The sequence below is a fragment of the Chlorocebus sabaeus genome, chromosome 15 (assembly GCF_047675955.1).
Source record: "Chlorocebus sabaeus isolate Y175 chromosome 15, mChlSab1.0.hap1, whole genome shotgun sequence".
NCBI classification, from domain to species: Eukaryota; Metazoa; Chordata; class Mammalia; order Primates; family Cercopithecidae; genus Chlorocebus; species Chlorocebus sabaeus.
The window spans coordinates 6,514,570-6,535,348 of NC_132918.1; the positions used below are offsets into that span (position 1 = coordinate 6,514,570).

A 20,779-nucleotide genomic window follows, 5' to 3' on the forward strand; every position below is an offset into this window, starting at 1 on the left:
GAGGTCCACCATCCTCCAGACCCCAGAATGGTAGGTCCACTGACAGCTTGCGCCATGTACCTAGAAAAGCCACAGACACTCAACACCAGCCTGTGAAAGTAGCCAGGAGAGGGGCTCTACCCTGCAAAGCCACAAGGGTGGAGCTGCCCAAGACCATGGGAACCTACCTCTTGCATCCATGTGATCCAGATGCAAGACATGGAGTCAAAGGAGATCATTTTGGAGCTTTAAGATTTGACTGCCCTGCTGGATTTCAGACTTGCATGAAGAGGTCCACTGTCCTCCAGACCCCAGAATGGTAGATTCACTGACAGCTTGCGCCATGTACCTGGAGAAGCCGCAGACACTCAACACCAGCCTGTGAAAGCAGCCAGGAGAAGGGCTCTACCCTGCAAAGCCACAAGGGTGGAGCTGCCCAAGACCATGGGAACCTACCTCTTGCATTCGTGTGATCCAGATGCAAGACATGGGATCAAAGGAGATCATTTTGGAGCTTTAAGATTTGACTGCCCTGCTGGATTTCAGACTTGCATGAAGAGGTCCACCGTTCTCCAGACCCCAGAATGGTAGGTCCACTGACAGCTTGCACCATGTACTTGGAAAAGCCACAGACACTCAACCCCAGCCTGTGAAAGCAGCCAGGAGAAGGGCTATACCCTGCAAAGCCACAAGGGTGGAGCTGCCCAAGACCGTGGGAACCTACCTCTTGTATCCATGTGATCCAGATGTAAGACATGGAGTCAAAGGAGATCATTTCGAAACTTTAAGATTTGACTGCCCTGCTGGATTTCAGACTGGCATGGAGCCTGTAGCCCTTATGTTTTAGCCAGTTTCTCACATGTGGAATGGCTGTATTTACCCAATGCCTATACCCCCATTGTATCTGGGAAGTAAATAGCTTGCTTTTGATTTTACAGGCTCTTAAGTGGAGGGGACTTGCCTTGTCTTAGATGGGACGTTGGACTGTGGACTTTTGAGTTAATGCTAAAATGAGTTAAGACTTTGAGGGGCTGTGGGAAGGCATGATTGGTTTTGAAATGTGAGGACTTGAGATTTGGGAGGGGCCCGGAGTGAAATGATATGGTTTGGCTCTGTGTCCCCACCCACATCTCATCTTCAATCGTAACTCTTACAATTCCCACGTAGTGTGGGAAGAACCCAGTGGGAGGTAATTGAATTATGGGGACAGGTCTTTCCTGCACTGTTCTCATGGTAGTGAATGAGTCTCATGAGATCTGATGTTTTTAAAAATGGGAGTTTCCCTGCACAAGCTCTCTTTGCCTGCCACTATCCATGTAAGACATGAATTCCTCCTCCCTACCTTCTGCCATGATTGTGAGGCCTCCCCAGCTGTGTGGAACTGTGAGTCCAATAAACATCTTTCTTTTATAAATTGCCCAGTCTTAGATATGTCTTTATCAGCAGCGTGAAAACAGACTAATACAGTTATGAAAGGAGAACATTTATCTAGTGTACCAAAAAGTTCCATCGAATTCAGTATCTGTTAAAAAGAAAGGAGACTAGTAACACATACTCTGGAAATGAAATTAAGGAAATGGTTACATTCACAATAGCAATCAAATACTTAGGAAAAAAGTTAGCAAAAGCAGTTCAAGACATATTTACTGAAAACTGTAAAACATTGCTGAGAGATACTAAAGAAATTCTAAAGAAACAGATATTTCATCAGAACACTCAATATTATTCAGGTGGCATTATATATTTAATGCAATCTTTATAAAAATCCCAGAAGGCTTTTTTTTTTTTAAGTAGAAATTGACAAGCTAATCCTAAAATAGCTCAAGAGCCTAATATATACCTAAAACACTTTTTGAAAAGCTTAACTAATTTGTAGGGTTTAGACTGTCTCAGAACTCATTATGCCAGGTGCAGTGGCTCATGCCTGTAATCCCAGCATTTTGGGAGGCCAAGGTGGGCAGATCACTTGAGGTCAGGAGTTCAAGACCAGCCTGGCCAACATGGTGAAACCTTGTCTCTATTAAAAATACAAAAATTAGCCAGGCATGGCAGCAGGTGCCTGTAATCCCAGCTACTCGGGAAGCTGAGGCAGGAGAATTGCTGGAACCCAGGAGATGGAGGTTGCAGTGAGCCAAGATCGTGGCATTGTACTCCAGCCTGGGTGACAGAACAAGGCTCTATCTCAATAAATAAATAAATAAATAAATAAATAAATAAATAAATGTATCTGCAATAACCAAAACAGTGTGGTATTTGTATAAGGATAAAAACATAGGTCAGTAGAACAGGATAGAAAATCCAAAAATAAACTCACACATATGTAGTCAATTGATTTTTGAATAAAGATGCTAAAGTAGTTCAATAGAGGAGAGTTTTTTAAACAAATGTTGCTGGAGTAATTTGATATCTCTTTGTAAAAAGATGAACCTGAAGCCTAGATCCTAGACTCTTACACCTTAAACAAAAAAATTAACTTACAATGTATCATAGACCTAAATGTGAGAACTAAATCTAAAACTTCTAGATGAAAACATAGGAGAAAATCTTTGAGACCTTGGAATAGGCAAAGATTTCTTAGACATAATACTATAAGAAAGGTTCGTGAAATTAAAAAATGGTAAATTGACTTCAAAGCTTGAAACTGTTGCTAAGAAACCCAATTTTTTAAAAATGAACAAAATATTTGAATAGATCCTGCACCAAAGAAGGTACACAAATGACCAGAAAGCCCATTAAAAGATGTTCAACATATTAGCTGTTAGGGAAATACAAATCAAAACCTCAATGAGATACCACTTCATACTCACTAGGATGCTGTAATCAAAAAGAGATGATAACAAGTATTGGTGAGGACTTAGAGAAATTGGAACCCTTCTACATTATTGATGGGAATGTAACCTGGAGCAGCCACTTTGGAAAACAGTTTTGCAGTTTCTCAAAATGTTAAACGTAGAGTTACTTTATGAACTAGTAACTCTACTTCTTCAGTATGTATCCAAAAGAAATGAAAACACATCCGCACAGAAATTTATGCCTGAATGTTCATAGCAGCATTATTTATAGTAGCCAAAAAAGTAGGAGCAACGCAAATGTCTATCAACTGATGAATGCATAAATAAAATGCAGCATAGCCATACAATGGAGTATTATTTTGCCATCAAAAAGGAATGGATTACTGATTTGTGTAAAAAAAAAAAAATGGCTGAACCTTGAAAACATTATGTTCAGTGACAGAGCTGGTCACAAAAGACTGCATATATTATATGATTCCATTTATACGAAATGTTCATATAGGTAAATCTATAGAGACAGAAAGTAGATTCACAGTTGCCTAGGGCTGGGGGTTTATGGGAAATGAGAAATGGCTAATAGGCACAGGATTTCTTTTTGCAGTGTTAAAAACTTACATTATTAGATCTTGGTATTTTAGATTATAGTGATAATTGTGCAACTTGGAGTATACTACAAATCATTGGGTTGGCCGAGTTTTATGGTATATGAATTATATCTCAACAACTATGTTTAAAAAGTGCAGTAACACTATGCACCCACTAGATTGGCCAAAATAAAAAAGACTGACAATACAATATGTGGGCAGGGATATGGATACCCTTGAAGGCATCATAAATTGCTGGTGGAAATGCAAAATAAAATCATCCCTTTAGAAAAGTTAAATGTATTCTTACCATATTATGACAAACAATTGCACTCCTGGGTATTTTCCCAAGAGAAATGAAAAATATTTTCACACAGACTTGTCTGTGAATGTTTATAACACCGTTATTCATAATAACCACAAACTGGAAAACAATTCAAATGAATGGGTAAACAAAATGTGGTATATCCATATAACAGAATCCATATTATAAAAAGAAATGATCTACTGACACACTCCACAACATGAATAAACCTTGAAAAATTATGTGCAGTTGAAGAAGCCAGACACATAATACTGTATGATTCTGTTTATATGAATTTTTTTAAAGGCAAAACCTTAGAGACAGCAACTCAGTTGTTGCTTGGGTGTGGGAACAGATTGCAGGTGGGCACATGGGAACTTTTTCTAGTGATGCAAGTGTTCTCAAACTGGATTGTAGTGATAGTTGCATAATTGTATAGATTTACTAAATTCACCAAACTATAAATGAATGAATGCTATGTATTATAAATCATATCTCAAAAGAAAACCCAAACCAGGGAGGACTAGGACATAGACCTGTTCGTTTTCGTAGTGTAGATGTTTGACCATTTTATACAAAATACCCAAATTGTGAGAGAAAATATTTGCAAACTTTGCATCTGACAAAAGTCTAATATCTAGTATCTATAAGGAACTTAAACATATGTACAAGAGAAAAACAACCCCATTAAAAAGTGGGCAAAGGACAGGTGGGCACGATGGCTCATGCCTGTAATCCCGTAACTTTGGGAGGCTGAGGCAGGGGGATCACAAGGTCAGGAGATCGAAACCATCCTGACTAACATGGTGAAACCCTGTCTCTACTAAAAACACAAAAAAATTAGCAGGCCGTGGTGGCGGGCGCCTGTAGTCCCAGCTACTTGGGAGGCTGAGGCAGGAGAATGGCGTGAACCTGGGAGGTGGAGGTTGCAGTGAGCTGAGATCATGCCACTGCACTCCAGCCTGGGCGACAGAGCGAGACTCCGTCTCAAAAAAAAAAAAAAAAAGTGGGCAAAGGACATGAACAGGCACTTCTCAAAAGAAGACATACATGCGACCAACAAACATATGAAAAAAAACTCAATATCACTGATCATTAAGAAATGCAAATCAAAACCACAGTGAGATACCATCTCACACCAGTCAGAATGGCCATTATTAAGAAGTCAGAAAAATAACAGATGCCAGAAGGTTGTGGAGAAAAGGTAACATTTATATGCTGTTGGTGGGAATGTAAATTAGTTCAACCATTGTGGAAAGCAGCAGGGTGATTCCTCAGAGAGCTAAAAGCAAAACTGCCATTCAATGCAGTAATCCCATTACTGGTTGTATACCCAGAGGAATGTAAATCATTCTGCCATAAAGACATATGTGCATGTACGTTCATTGCATCATTCACAATAGCAAAGTCATTGAATCAGCCTAAATGCCCATCAGTGACAGATTGGATAAAGAAAAGTTGGTACATAAACACCACGGAATACTATGCAGCCATAATAAAGCATGAGATTACATCTTTTGCAGGAACATGGATGGAGCTGGAAGCTATTATCCTTAGCAAACTCACACAGGAACAGAAAATCAAATACTGCATGTTCTCACTTAGAAGTGGGAGCTGAATGGTAAGAAGTTATGAACACAAAGAAGGAAACAAAAGACATTGGGGTATACTTGAGTGGGGAAGGTGGGAGGGAGAGGAGCTGAAAAGATAACTATTGAGTACTAGGCTTAATACCTGGATGATGAAATAATCTGTACAACAAACCTCTGTGACATGTATTCACCTGTGTAATCTTCACATGCACCCCAAACCTAAAATAAAAGTTAATAAAATAAAATTGAACTTTGGTTTAAAAGAAATAAAACTCCACACTGGCTGCAACTTGTGACTATCCAGCATTTTATCTGTATCTGGCATTTTATTGTTTCCTGTCACTAGGATGTGGGTTTTTCTATTCGTATGAGTTTCCCAGATATCTGAAGCTTGCCCCTTTAATTTTGAAATGTTCTTTGAGTGTAACTATTTTCAAATAGTATTGGCGAAGCGTTTGTCTTTTTATATTGTTTTGGTCATAATTATAATACATGTTAGAAGAACAAATCCCCTCAGGGCTACTGATACTGGAGAGGGAGTGACTTCATCACTCATTAAATCATCCAAGCCCACTCTGCCTTTTGCCTTCTTCTGTTTCTTCCCTTTTTGCTGTCAGTGTGTTTGCTCTTAGAAATCTTGCTGTCCTTCAGTTACTGAATTTCTTGTTCTGTGGGCTAAAAACCGAGTAAGTATGTTCGTTAAAATTCTGAGTACATTAGAAGTAACTAGGCTGAAGTCTGAGGGATGCCCTTTTCACTAAAAGTACACATACAGTTGTCCCCCTTTATCCAGGGTTTCTCTTTGAGTGGTTTCAGTTACCTGCAGTCTACTGTGGTTTGAAAATATTAAATGGAAAATTCCAGAAATGAACAATTGATAAGTTTTAAATTGCACGCCATTCTGAATTGCACAGTGAGATCTTCCACGGTCTGCTTTGTCCCTCCTAGGATGTGAATCGTCCCTTTATCTGGTGTCTCCACGCTGTCTACACTCCCCAACATAGTCACTCAGGAGCCATCTAGGTTATCAAATCGACTGTCACGGTACCACCATGCTTGTGTTCAAGTCACCCTTGTTTTATTTAAATCATGGCCTCAAAGTGCAAGAGTAATGATGGTAGCAATTCACTTATGCCAAAGAGAAGCTATAAAATGCTTCTTTTAAGTGAAAAGGTGAACATTCTCAAGGAAAGAAAAAATATATATATATATGTTGAGATTTCTTGGTTCTTGGTAAGGACCAAGTTTCTATCTGTGAAATTGTGAAGAAGAAAAAACAAATTCATGTTATTTTCCTGTTGCACCTCAAACTGCAAAAGTTACGGCCACAGTGCATGGCAAGTGCTTAGTTAAGATGGGAAAGGCATTAAATTTGTGTTTGGAAGACATGAACAGAAGTGTGGTCCAATTGGTATCAGTCCACTTCTGTAGTATTCATAGTTTCAGGCATCCACTAGGGATCTTGGAATATATCCCCTATATTGGATAAGGGGCACTCCTGTAGACTTTAATACATGACTTTCATTTGCTTCTTAGCTTTTTTCTGGAAAGATGACATTGCTAGATAGTGACCTGAAGATAAGTGAGGTATTTATTGAGCTAGTGTTCTCTTTGGGGTTTTTGGATGCCATGATTTCAATTCTAGGCCAGTTTTACAGAGACAGAATAGACAAATTTCCCTTACCACTCTGAAGCTCTTTACTCCTTGACATTCTACCCTAATTGCAGTGTTGTTTTAAATTTAAGTATACAGAAACTTCTGTACTATATGATCCAGCAATTCCACTTGTGATATACAACTAGAAGAATTTAAAGCGGGGACTCAAACAGATACTTGTATACCAATGCTTGTTTTTCATAGCAGCAGTATTCACAATGTGTAGAAATAATACAATGTCCACCAAGAGATGAATGGGTAAACAATAGGTATACAAACTGGATATTATTTGACCTTAAAAACAAATGGAATTCTGATACATGTTACATGAATGAACCTTGAAAACATTATGCAGGTGAAATAAGCCAAACTCAGACAAATTATTATACACTTCCACTTACATGAGGTACTTTGGCTAGACAAATTCATAAACACAGAAAGTAAAATGCTGGTTACCAGGCACTAAGGAAAGGGAGGGAACGGAGAATTATGTTTGGAGATTAAAACATCCTGAGGATGGATGGTGATGACAACTGCCCAACATTGTGAGTGTACTTAATGCCACTGAATTATATACTTAAAAGTAACTAAAATGGTCAATGTTTTGCTATGTATATATTATCATAATAAAAAGAAATATAGATTCATCTGGTTTAGGTAAGGCTTCAGAGCTTTCGTATGAATATTTCAGATATTTCTTTGGAAACATTTTGATAGAGATCATACTATTAGCAGTGTAGGGAGAGGCCTCCCAGAGGAAGACAGCTTCACCTGCATTAAGGTGTTGCCAGTTGAGCACTAATGAGTAAGTTTTTAATTTTATTTCTCATTTCTAGGCTATCCATCCAGGATATGGTTTTCTTTCAGAAAACATGGAATTTGCTGAACTTTGTAAGCAAGAAGGAATTATTTTTATAGGCCCTCCTCCATCTGCAATTAGAGACATGGGTATAAAGAGGTATGAGTTTATATCTTTTAAAATATAACTGTATAAAGGTCAGTTGAAATAGTTTGGGCCAGGCATGGTGGCTATGCCTGTAATATCAGTGTTTTGGGAGACAGAGGCAGGAGGATAGCTTGAGGGCAGGAAGTCAAGACCAGCCTGGGCAACTTATTGAGACCTTGTCTCTAAATTTTTTTTTTTTTAATTCAGCCAGGCCTGGGCACAGTGGCTCACACCTGTAATCTAGCACTTTGGGAGGCAAAGGTGGGAGGATCGCTTGAGCCCAAAAGTTTAAGACCAGCCTGGGCAACATAGGGAGACCTTGTCTCTACAACATTTTTTAGAAATTCCAGGCTTGGTGGCACATGCCTGTGGGTCCAACATCTTGGGATGCTGAGGTAGGAGGATTGGCTGAGCCCAGGAAATCAAGGCTGCGGTGAGCTGTGATCACACCATCATACTTCAGTCTGGGCGACAGAGTAAGACCCCATCTCAAAAAAAAAAAAGATTTCAGCTGGGTATGGTGACACACACTTGTAGTCACAACTGCTTAGGAGGCTGAGGCAGAAGGATCACTTGAGCTCAGGAGTTTAAGGCTGTAGTGAGGTGTAATTGCACCACTGCACTCTGGCATGGGCAACATTGTGAGACCCTGTCTCTTAAAAAAAAAAAATAGTTTGTTTTACCCATAATAGATATTTTAATTCTACCCTTCTGTTGTCATAGGCATAAGTTATTTATCTGCAACAGGGAAATTCCATTGAGTTACAGAAAATACTTAATGTTTCTAATCAATATATTAGTATTTTGGGATTAAAAATAGGGTGAGATGAGCTACCACATGAATTGAGGGAAACTAACTAATAGACATCTTGAATTTGTATTATTTTGTCATCTCAGACTTGATGTTTTCTTTAAAGGTGTTTTGTAATTTATAGACTGGGCTATATTTGTGTTTCTCTTGAATGAAACAGTTTATAGAATTTGGGGCATGTTGTTTGCTTTCCCACTCTAAAGCACATCCAAATCCATAATGGCTGCTGCTGGAGTACCTGTTGTGGAGGGTTATCATGGTGAGGACCAATCAGATCAGTGCCTGAAGGAACACGCCGGGAGAATTGGCTATCCTGTCATGATTAAAGCCGTCCGGGGTGGAGGAGGAAAAGTAAGATTGTGCATGCTTGTGTTTGCCAATTCAGGCTCCTCTTCTTTGTTTTATTTATGTTGTGGTCATAATCATCTTTTCTCTCTTAGGGAATGAGGATCGTTAGATCGGAGCAAGAATTTCAAGAACAGTTAGAATCAGCGCGGAGAGAAGCTAAGAAGTCTTTCAATGATGATGCTGTGCTGATCGAGAAGTTTGTAGACACACCGAGGTGGGCTGACCTTATTTTTCTGACTCAGAGTTGAAAAATTAAATTATAAAAATAATGCATGCATATTCTATAAAATATAAAACTATAATAGTATATAAGTATATTATTATAAGTTTCCCAGTTCTGTCCTGTGATGTAACCACTGATTGTAGGATGGTATGCATTCTTCCAGGCATTTTCTATGTGAATAGAAACCTATATATATATATACACACATACATAAAACAAAATACATACTTGAGAACAGTGAATAGAATCTTTTTTTTTTTTTTTTTTTTTTTTGAGATGGAGTCTCTCATTCTGTTGCCCAGGCTGGAATGCAGTGGCATGATCTCGACTCATTGCAATCTCTGCCTCCCAAGTTCAAGCGGTCATCCTGTCTCAACCTCCTAAGTAGCTGGAATCACAGGCACATACCACCGTGCCTGGCTAATTTTTGTGTTTTTAGTAGAGATGGGATTTTACCATGTTGGTCAGGCGGGTCTCAAACTCCTGACCTTGTGATTCGCCTGCCTCAGCCTCCCAAAATGCTGGGATTACAGGCGTGAGCCACCGTGCCCAGCCAGTGAATATACTCTTATACACTAATATTATTTACTAATACTATTGTCACAGACATCTTTCCATGTCAGTAATTATAGATCAGCCTCATTCTTTTTGTTGGTGACCTAGTGGTTCTATGATCTTAATATACTATTAATTCATTCAGTATGTTTCTTGTTGATGAAATTTAGGGTTTTTTCAATATTAGCAAATTATTGTAATAAATTCAGCTATATTTATAGAACTCTGTCAGTTGAGATGCTCAGGAAATGGAAGTAATTTTCTAAATTGAATTATAAGTGATATACTAATAATAATAGGAGCTAACACTTATATTGCACTTACCATGTGCCAGATTTTAAGTATTTTACACATGCTAAATAATCTTGCTGTCCTTATAATTCTAATATAATTCTTACAACAATCTCATTAGGTAAGTGCTGTTTTCATTTTACAGGTGAGGACACTAAGCTACAGAGTGGTTGTGTTGTGTTACTTGTCTGAGGTCATTCAGCTGTTAAGTAGTAAAGCTGAGATTTGAACCCAGGCAGTTTGACTCCAGAGTTCATGTCTAAGCCACCGCACTAAGCTACTTCTCTGGGTACCACTATAGCAAATGCAATGTGAATCCCTGTTTTTTTTTTTTCTGGAATTTTTTCATGTTTGTTGTCTAAGATGCTGATTATAAAGTTTCTCATTTCATAGATTTTTATGACAGTTGTTTAAAAAATTATTTTTATATATATATATATATATATATATATATATTTTTTTTTTTTTTTGACCTGTAAGTCAAATGAAAAGAATAATTCATTTGGGAACCGTGACTGGAAAGAAATTTACCTTAAAGGTAACAGACTTGAAGCTTCAGGCCCTTCTTTGGCGTTAACCTCTTCCAAGACCCTGACCTAATTTTGTATTTGCAGTTTTGTATTCTTCTCCTTGAAGAAGACTCCCAAATTGTTTTTCGTTTCAGGCCCTATAAAACTGAGAACTGTCCTGAGCATGGCATAGTAAATGAAATTCGATTAGAATTTGATAGTAAAAAAAAAAAAAAGAAGTCAGTCTTAAAATGGGTAAATTGATGAGGAGAACACAGCCTATGCCATCTGTTAGTGGGAAGTAAGACCAAAAAAAGACATTTCTAAGGTAAATTGAAGACTTCCTTTCAAGAAAGAATAGGCTAGCCATCCAAATTAGTATGCTCTTAAGTTAGAATTGTGGAGACATCAATAGCTTATTTCAGTAACTATGTAACTCAATGCCTGCAACATTTTTTGAATATGTAAGTTCTTTAGTTATGAAATGTTAGCCATACATTGTCTCACATTGTAATTTATTCCCCCAATAGCTGGAAAGCCCCTGGGAATCAAAGACCTGGTAGTATATACATTTTTACTTTTTTGCATATATTGCCTGGCATACCACTTTCCTTGTAACAGGCATCAGTAATATTTTTTGAACTGTAGAAATAATATGAATACATTACAAACTTTTGGAAAATGCAGAAGATGGAAAACAACCCATAATTGTATTCTCCTAGTTATTATTAATATTTCTATATACAGTCGTGTTGCTTAATGACAAGATACATTCTGAGAAATGCATTGTTAGGCAATTTTATTGTTGTGCACACATCATAGAGTATACTTACACAAACTGAGATAGTATAGCCGACTACACACCTAAGCTATGGTACAGCCTGTTGCTCCTGAGCTACAAACCTGTACAACAGGTTACTGTATTGAATACTGTAGGCATTTGTAACACAGTGGTAAGTATTTATGTATCTAAACATCTCAAAACATAGGAAAGGTAATGTACTGTGCTATTATGTCACTAAATGATAGGAATTTTTCAGCTCCATCATAATCTTATGAAATCACCATCATATATGCAGTCTGGCATTGACTGAATGTCATTGTGTGGCACATTGTGTGACTCTATTTCTATTCTGTATTTCTATTAATAATTTTTTTTTAATTGAAAGCAAGTTTATTAAGAAAGTAAAGGAATAAAGAATGGCTACTCCATAGACAGAGGAGCCCCAAGGGCTGCTGGTTGCCCATTTTTATGGTTATTTCTTGATGATAATGCGAAACAAGGGGTGGAGTATTCATGCCTCCTCTTTTTAGACCATATAGGGTAACTTCCTGACACTGCCATGGCATTTGTAAACTGTCATGGCGCTGGTGGGAGTGTAGCAGTGAAGACAAACAGAGGTCACCGTCGTTACCATCTTGGTTTTAGTGGGATTTAACCAACTTCTTTACTGCAACCTGTTTTATCTGCAAGGTCCATATGACCTGTATCTTTTGCTGACCTTCTATCTCTTTCTGTGATTAAAAATGCCTTAACTTGCCACTGGGAATGCCGCCCAGCAGGTCTTAGCCTTATTTTACCCAGCTCCTATTCAAGATGGGAGTTGCTTCAGTTCAAATGCCTCTGACATTTCCCCGTTCCCTTTTGTAAGAGAACGCTTAATCCTAAGGGTTGCAGAAGGACAAAGATCCATCTTCTGTAACTTCTTCAGACTGAATGGGGCGATGATATTCCTGCCTAACTATTAGGATCTCTTGTGTTCAGGATAGAGAGGAGCTTAGTTAGAAAGCATCGGTATGTTGAGAGCCACTCATAACCCTTGAGTTCCAACAAAAGGTGGTGTCTGGAAGATTAATGTGTGTTTTTTAAAAAAACATTTGGTAAGCTTATCCTGCATTTCTACACAAAGAGTACAACAGTAATATATTCCACAACAGTAAAGCAAAATAAGCAAGATTATCCCAAGTTAACTAAATTAGAAGACTTTCCACGAACTGGGCAACTATTGGAACCAGGCTGATATGGGGTTGCTAGGTGATTCCAATACATGCCCAGGATTAGAATATTGATCCAGATTTTTGCTTTACCAATCTCTCCTGTTTCTTCTCAGTAGCATCCAGATATCACTGGTTGGTCCACAGGAATAAGCAGGGTTAGTCTAAATTGCAGGAAATCTCAAAAACAACTGATAAAACCAGAATTCAATAACAAATGTACCATAGTTCTTGAAACACAATTTTTCCCTCTCCAGTTTCCCATTTTTACTAAAGACAAATCATGGTAAGGCTGATTTGCTTTATTTTACATGGCCTGATTATTTGTACAAAGTGCAGCAAGGATAATTGTTTGCCATATAGGCTTTTAAAATTAGTTTTGATAGAACTCTTCCATAAGAAATCTCAGAGAAGACCTTTTTTTTTTTTTTTTTTTTAAGCCAAGCCCAGCCATGGATTTATACCCTCTTTACTTACTACGGGTTAGGAACCCTATATAGAGACTGTGTAGACAAGGTACGAGGCCAGTTTTCCCCAGGGGCTTTTATTAGCTTTACAAGTCAAGTTTGATTCCTTAAAGGAAAGCATGCCATTCCAGTCAAAGCCTTGGCAAAATAACCAGTTTCTCCAATTGTGCCCCGTTGCAAAAGAAAGCAGATTCTTACTGCATTTATGCAAATAACTATATTGCCATAAGTTAAGATACTCATAAGTAATTTCCAAATTCTGGAGAAATCAGAGAGAAACAAATATGCTCCAAATTTTGTTTATGAGTATGTACATTACTTAATTGTTTAAAAAGCTGTGAATAACTTAAAAGTTTCCTTGACTCTGAAGAACAAAACAGAATCAGCAATGTTTTAAGCAAAAAGTCAAAAAAGGTTACTTCAGACTTCTATTAGTTTAGTCCATACGGTTAACTTCTGTTTTGCTTGATATACATGAACATGTCAACTTTCCACGAGAGTCCGGAAAGTTTCTTTTTCCCTTTTCTAATGTCACAATCTCCAAAGTTAAATGAAACCTGCATTCAAGAATACCTATTAGAGTTGTATAGTTGATTATAAATCACCTTTTGGGGCTTGGTGGCTCATGCCTGTAATCCCAGCACTTTGAGAGACTGAGGCAAGTGGATCACTTGAGGTCAGGAGCCTGACCAACATGGTGAAACACTGTCGCTAATAAAAACACAAAAATTAGCCGGGCATGGTGGCACGCTCCTGTAATCCCAGCTACTTGGGAGGCTGAGGCACGAGAATCACTTGAACCTGGGAGGCGGAGGTTGCAGTGAACTGAGATTGTACCACTGCACTCTAACTTGGGCAACAGAGTGAGACTCAGTCTCAAAATAATAATAATAATAATAAAAATCTCCTTTTGAAGAGGATCAAAACAAAATAATTGTCTATGGATGGCAAAAAGTTTTAGGACAGCCACAGTTAAAAACACAATTGACAAAGAAATTTGGTTACCTCTGTTGCATACAATGGTTTTATGTAACAATTATAATTATACTGATAAGGTGCACTAAGTCATAGCAGAATTATAGGAGTTTCCCATTATTTTGGAGCACATACTAATAACATATTTATACAAATATAGCCCGAGGAAAGCTAAACACTGTTTCACATTTGACACTGCTTCCTATATGACTTTTACGCCAGATTTCACCTTTACATAACTGTACTATTAATGTTAAACCCAATTTTCAATAAAACCTTATAGACATATCTACCCTATTTTAATGTTTGACCATAAAGTGAGGTTCTGATAAACCTTTTATAACCCTTTACAAATTTTTGTTAAAGAGCAGATTAGTGCTCTAAGAAAAACCTGTTGTGCTTTTATTCCAATGTTCAATTTACAGAAAACCTGAATACCCCTTTAACTTTAGACAATATGTTCACACACACAATTTCTTTTACAAAGATTAATTTTTTACAAACCTTCCACAACTTGCTTAAACCTTAAGCTTTATCTTATCTAACTTAAAACAATCCTTTAACTTTTTAATCTAGACCAAAAAAAATCCACATTCCTATGCCTTCTTATAATCTTTTACCAAAAACGCATTTCACTTTCTATACACACCTTACGTGTATAATTGTTTCAATTTCTCAAAAATTACTTAAATCACGTAAACTAAAAGACATTATACTTTTTGCTCTTCTGACAAAATAATTGATATAAGCACTTATTTTTAAACCAGTTAATCAAAGCTCTTTCATATTACACACACAACACATATAAATACACAGACAAACAGAAGAAAAGGACTCATTCCCTAAGCCAGGAATTGACCCCTGAACCTGGGCCACCATTGTGAAAAGACAAAGCTAGGCCACATGGTTACATGGTCAAGCTCCCAAGGACATACAAGACAAGAAGGAAACCTCATCCAGTTTTTTTCCCAGGGACCTGCAGCAAAGTTTATAACTGACTAGTTTGCTGGGCCATCTTAAACAGTGGGCTTGTGGGGTTCTCAGCCTGTGTTTTATCCTAAGGTACCCATCTCTATGGCAGAACAATACAGAAAGCCACACAAAGCACACCAGATTCACTACAGCTTAAGACTAGCCTCACAAATCCTTTTTTTATTAATCAAAACTTTATAGAGGAGATAAACAGTGATTTTTGCCATTCATTCAATCAGTTTGCACAGAAAGAGAAAGGGAAGAGAAGGAAGAAAAGCATTGCTTTGTGGCTGGACGGGGAAGGCAAGGTGCTCAGAGAGGCCAGAGAAAGACCCACCCATTGCAACTGACACTAAATCAAAAGTTCAGGTGGCCATTTGTCAGTTAAGAAGGGATCTTTTCTAGCAATTCCTTCAGCTCTCAAGTTTCTCCTTTTGGGGAGGTAAAAGCTCCCCATATCCCACCATCCTGTACATGCCTAATCCTGTCACCCACCACCATCAGCAAAGAGTGCAAGGCAGATTAATTCAAGCAGAATAGCAGTTAACATCCGTAGTGCCAAACCCATTCTTAGCCAAGAGGGATTTTACTGAGAGGAGCCTCTAACCCCCTAAATCTTAGGAAGGAATCTAACCTTCCTAAGTTGGGCTTTAAGCTCAAGTTCAGTCAAGCATCCTTGCATTTTATTGAGAGGGGCCTTTAACCCACTCTTAGGAGAGACTTTAACTCCACTAAGTTGGGCCTGTAACCCAATCCCATTCTTTACCCAGGTATATGCACCCCACTTACCCACAGTTGGCCAATCAGTGCTGCAGTCTTTGGGTTGGAGGGTCTCCTCAGTATCATCCCTTCCATGGTTCATCAGAAAGAAGTTACCAGACCCCAGTACTTACCCAAAGTTAGCCTTTGGGTCAGGATTTCCTTAGTATTGTTCCTTCTGTGGTCACCAGAAAGATGTTACCAGACAGGGGTCCTGATCCAGACCCCAAGAGAGGATTCTTGGCTCTCACACAAGAAAGAATTCAGGGCAAGTTCATACAGTAAAGTGAAAGCAAGTTTATTAAGAAAGTAAAGGAATAAAGAGTGGCTACTCCAGAGAGAATAGCCTCTAGTAATAACATTTAAATATCCTGATAATCATACTGTGTGTTCTTTATGTCCTGCTAAATAATTACCTGTTGAACTAATGCAGTGCCAGAAGATTGTCAAAATGGTGCTGATAACTGAGAAGAGTCGATATCAAGATATTTCACAAATCTTATCAAAACTGTTTAATACAACTTAAAGACTGGGATAAGAAACCACCTTTAAAGTATACTATTTTGGAAGAAAAAACAGAAATCAGATTTCTTCCTCAGTTCATATATAATACATATTCTAGATGGATTAAAAATGTAAATAGGGCCAGGCACGGTGGCTCACGCCTGTAATCACAGCACTTCAGGAGGCCGAGGTGGGCGGATCACAAGGTCAGGAGATCAAGACCATCTTGGCTAACTCAGTGAAACCCCGTCTCTACTAAAAATACAACGAATTAGTGAGGTGTGGTGTTGGGCGCATGTAGTCCCAGATACTCGGGAGGCTGAGGCAGGAGAATGGCATGAACCCAGGATGTGGAGCTTGCAGTGAGCCAAGATCACACCACTGCACTACAGCCTGGGCGACAGAGCAAGACTCCGTCTTAAAAATAAATAAATAAAATATGAAAATGAAAATGTTAAGACTCTTAGAAGATATCAAGGCACTCATGATAGGACTCAGCTGCATCTGTCTGTCTCTTTGGCCATACTCTGGCAGTGGCCGAATTAAGGCAGCTGGGATTTGATGCACCGCCTGGTTCTCAGACATTTCTAGACGCTGTACTCCAGAAATTCTAAGTTAGATAAAGCTGCACAGAAAAGGGTCAATCAGAAAAAGGTAAATAAGACTGATTTAATAACTACAGAAATCTTAACGGAACACAGATCTTCATTGAACTTCCCTTATAAACAGCCAAAGGAAAAGTGTTTCCAACTTCTAAGACCTCAGACAAGGCTGACCACGATGGCTTATGCCTGTAATCCCAGCCCTTTGGGAGGCCAAGGAGGGCGGATTGCCTGAGCTCAGGAGTTCGAGACCAGCCTGGGCAACACGGTGAAACCCCGTCTCTACTGAAATACAATAAATTAGCCAGGCATGGCACCATGCGCTTGTAGTCCCAGCTACTTGTTAGGCTGAGGCAGGAGAATCGCTTGAACCTGGAAGGTAGAGGTTGCAGTGAGCCGAGATCGCACCATTACACTTCAGCCTGGGTAACAGAGCGAGACTCCATCTCAAAAAAAAAAAAAAAAAAAAAAACTCAGGCAAGAATTGCTCTGTGCTCTTGATGTGGCCCCCACACATTCCCTTCATAATCTGGAATCCCTACTGTAGTGTTTCCTCTTACCTGGAGCAGCTAAAAGATGAGGGAGAGTCAGAAGTGGTATGTGTTAGTCTGTTCTCATGCTGTTAATAAAGACACACCTGTGACTGGGTAATTTATTAAAGGAAAGCGGTTTAATGGACTCACAGTTCCACATGGCTGGGGAGGCCTCACAATCATGGCAGGAGGCAAAGGAGGAGCAAAGGCATGTCTTACATGACAGCAAGCAAGAGAGCCTGTGCAGGGAAACTACGCTTTATAAAACCATCAGATCTCGTGAGACTTACTATCACGGGAACAACATGGGAAAAACCTACCCCCATGATTCAGTTACCTCCCACCGGGTCCCACCCACCACACATGGGGATTATGGGGAGCTACAAGTCCCCAAACTATATCATGGTAGAATTTTACAATTGGAATTAGAAAAACAAACATTTCAGCTCTAACATGTAAAGAGCTTGAAAGTCATCAGTCACATCCAAAAAGCAAGAAAAAGGCTAACCGAAATGAAAGTCCGTGACTTTAGAACCATCAGAGAATTGAGGCCATGGGACAAGCCTTCACTCTAAAATCTGGACAAGCATGCAAGTACAGTGAGTCACAGCCAGATCAGTTTACGTGGAGTAGAAGCTGCTGGAGCCCTAACACTTACATGGGAATTTTGAAAAATGGCTGAGACTAAGTGTGGGCCAGTGTGCAAGTGAGAAACTCCTTGGGACCCAGTCTTAGAGGAACCTCTCACTTTCATGGGGTTTGCCTCCAAGAACCTCATCAGCTTCCCACAGTAAAAATCCAAGAAGAAAAAAAATCCCTCATGTTTTACAGAAGTGAGAAGGGAAAAGTAACCAATCTGAAAGAGATCCAGAGCATTCTATTCTCCTTAACAAAAGAAATCGAAACTCCAAGGGAGATGTTGCCAGAGCCTTTTTTGTTCAGGGGGAAGGTAGTTAGCCAACCACAACCCCGTTTAGCCTTCCCATTTCACCTAAGGGGAGGGAAAAAAAAAAAGCAACCTAGAAACACTTTACAGCACAAACACAGAACCACTAAAAGACTTGAGATTTAATCATAAGTTTATAGAATGCTTTCCCTACCCCACACACCACTACCAGGTTGCAATGGTCTAAATGTTTGTATCCCTCCAAAATTTACATATTGAAACCTAACCCCCTATCCCCAAGGTATTAAGAGGTGGGGCCTTTGGTGGGTGATTAGGTCCTGAGTGTTCTGCCCTGATGAATGGAATTAGTTCCCCCAATAAAAGAGCTTGAGGAACCTATTTGCCCCTTCCCTCTTCCTCCATGTGAGGACACAGCAACATGATGCCATCTATGAGGAACGGACCCTCACCAGACACCGAATCTGCCAGTACCTTGATCTTGGATTTCTCAGCCTGAAAACTAAGAAATAATTTTCTGTTGTTTATAAGTTACACAATTTAGGGTATTCTGTTATAGCAGTACAAAAAGACTAAGACACATGTCTTCAAGACTCCCATATAGTAACAATGGATTACAAATGGAGGAGCTGTAACTGTGTAAGAAGGAGTTCTTAGGGAAACCAGAGACACTGGTATTAAAAACAAAACACAACAAGGACACTAGAGGAAACAGAAACATCTGGCACCTACAGCTACTGCAGACATTAAACACAGCCTACTTTCTAGCCAGATTACCCTAAGGCCTCACTTTAAAAGACTGTTTACCTCAGATCCTATTACCTAATGCATCATGTTCTACTTTTAGCAATTACAAAGCATGCTAAAAGGCAAGGGAAAAAAAGGGACTAAAACAAAGTAAGCAGTACTAGACGGATATGATACAAATTTAGGAATTATCAGATAAGGAATTTAAAGTAACTGATTAATATATTAAAAGCTGTAATGGAACAAATAGACAACATGCAAGAACAGATGCATAATGCAGGCAGAGAGATGGAAACACTGAAAATGAATCAAAAGAAAATGCTAGAAATAAAAAACACTGTAATAGAAATGAAGAATGCCTTTGTTGGGCTCATCAGTGGATTAGACACAGCTACAAAAAGAATCAGTGATCCTGAACATAGGTAAATAGAACTTTCCCAAACAGAAATGCAAGGAGAAACAAAAATGAAGGAAAAAAGGACAGAATGTCCAAGAACTCTGGGACAATTTAAAAGGATGTAACACGTTATTTGAATACCACAAGAATTAGCAGCAGGAGAGATATTTAAAGTAGTAATGGCCAAGAATTTTCCAAAATTAGTGACAGATGCAAAACTACAGAACCAGGAAGCTTAGAGGACACCAAGAAGAATAAATACCAAGATGTATATACCTATGCACATCATCTTCAAATGCAGGAAAAGAAAGACAAATAGAAAATACTGAAAGAAACCACAATGAAGGACAATACTAGAGGAATAAAGAAAGAAATCTTACCAGAAACCATGCAAGAACAGAGTGGAGTGACATATAAAGTGTTCAGAGAAAAACAACTAAGCTAGTCTTCTGTATCCAATGAAATTATGCTTCAAGTATGAAGGAGCAATAAAGACTTTCTTAGACAAACAGAAATTAAGAGAATTTGTCACCAATAGACCTGCCTTGCAGGACATATTAGTAGATGTTCTTTAGAGCGAAATAAAATGTTTTTGGTCAGAAACTTGGAGCTACATAAAGAATAGAAAAGAATTAGAGAAGGAATAGGTAGAAGTAAAATATATTCCTGTTCTAACATAGGAATATTTTCCTATTCTGAATGGATTTAACAGATAACAGTTTGTTCAAAATAATGGCAACAATGTATTTGGTGATTATATAGCTTATGGATAAAGAGGAAAAGTCAACAAGGCAAGAAATCCAAAAAATCAGCTCCAAGAGTTTTATTAAGAGAATGTATTGGACGGGTTAGAAAATTCAAAACGGGAACATTCAGAAAAGTTGATATATCAAGAAGATAAATTCTTTTTATTTTTGAGACAGAGTTTTACTCTGTCACCCAGACTGGAGCGCAATGGCACAATTCCGGCCCTCTGCAGCCTCCGCCTCCCAGGTTCAAGTGATTCTCATGCCTCAGCCTCCTGATTAGCTGGGATTATAGGTGTGCACTACCACACCTGGCTAATTTTTGTATTTTTAGTAGAGATGAGATTTCACCATGTTGCCCAGCTGGTCTCGAACTCCTGGCCTCAGGTGATCTGCCCGCCTTGGCTTCCCAAAGTGCTGGGATTACAAGTGTGCACCAACCATGCCCAGCAAGAAGAGAAATTCTTTGAAGTGGTTAAATAACATACTTCATGAAGTAAACAAGAATAGAAATGACCTATTGTACTGAAGCAATACATTTATACGACTTCCTGGCCTTTTTTTTTTTTTTTGCTTCTTGTATGTTT

At 38.6% G+C, this 20,779-nt stretch overlaps 1 protein-coding gene across 6 annotated transcripts in view; it reads left to right on the plus strand.

The window, feature by feature from the left end:
- MCCC1 (methylcrotonyl-CoA carboxylase subunit 1) overlaps positions 1-20,779 on the plus strand; it is an 83,719-nt gene that overhangs the window by 19,191 nt on the left and 43,749 nt on the right. For 5 of the 6 annotated variants that reach the window (XM_007971955.3, XM_007971949.3, XM_007971953.3 and 2 more), the window contains 3 exons: positions 7,745-7,866; positions 8,869-9,016; positions 9,106-9,227. In XM_007971955.3, the coding sequence (XP_007970146.3) occupies positions 7,745-7,866; positions 8,869-9,016; positions 9,106-9,227 (392 nt within the window). The remainder of the gene's footprint in view (positions 1-7,744; positions 7,867-8,868; positions 9,017-9,105; positions 9,228-20,779) is intronic. The other variant, XM_007971954.3, reaches the window with a different exon arrangement.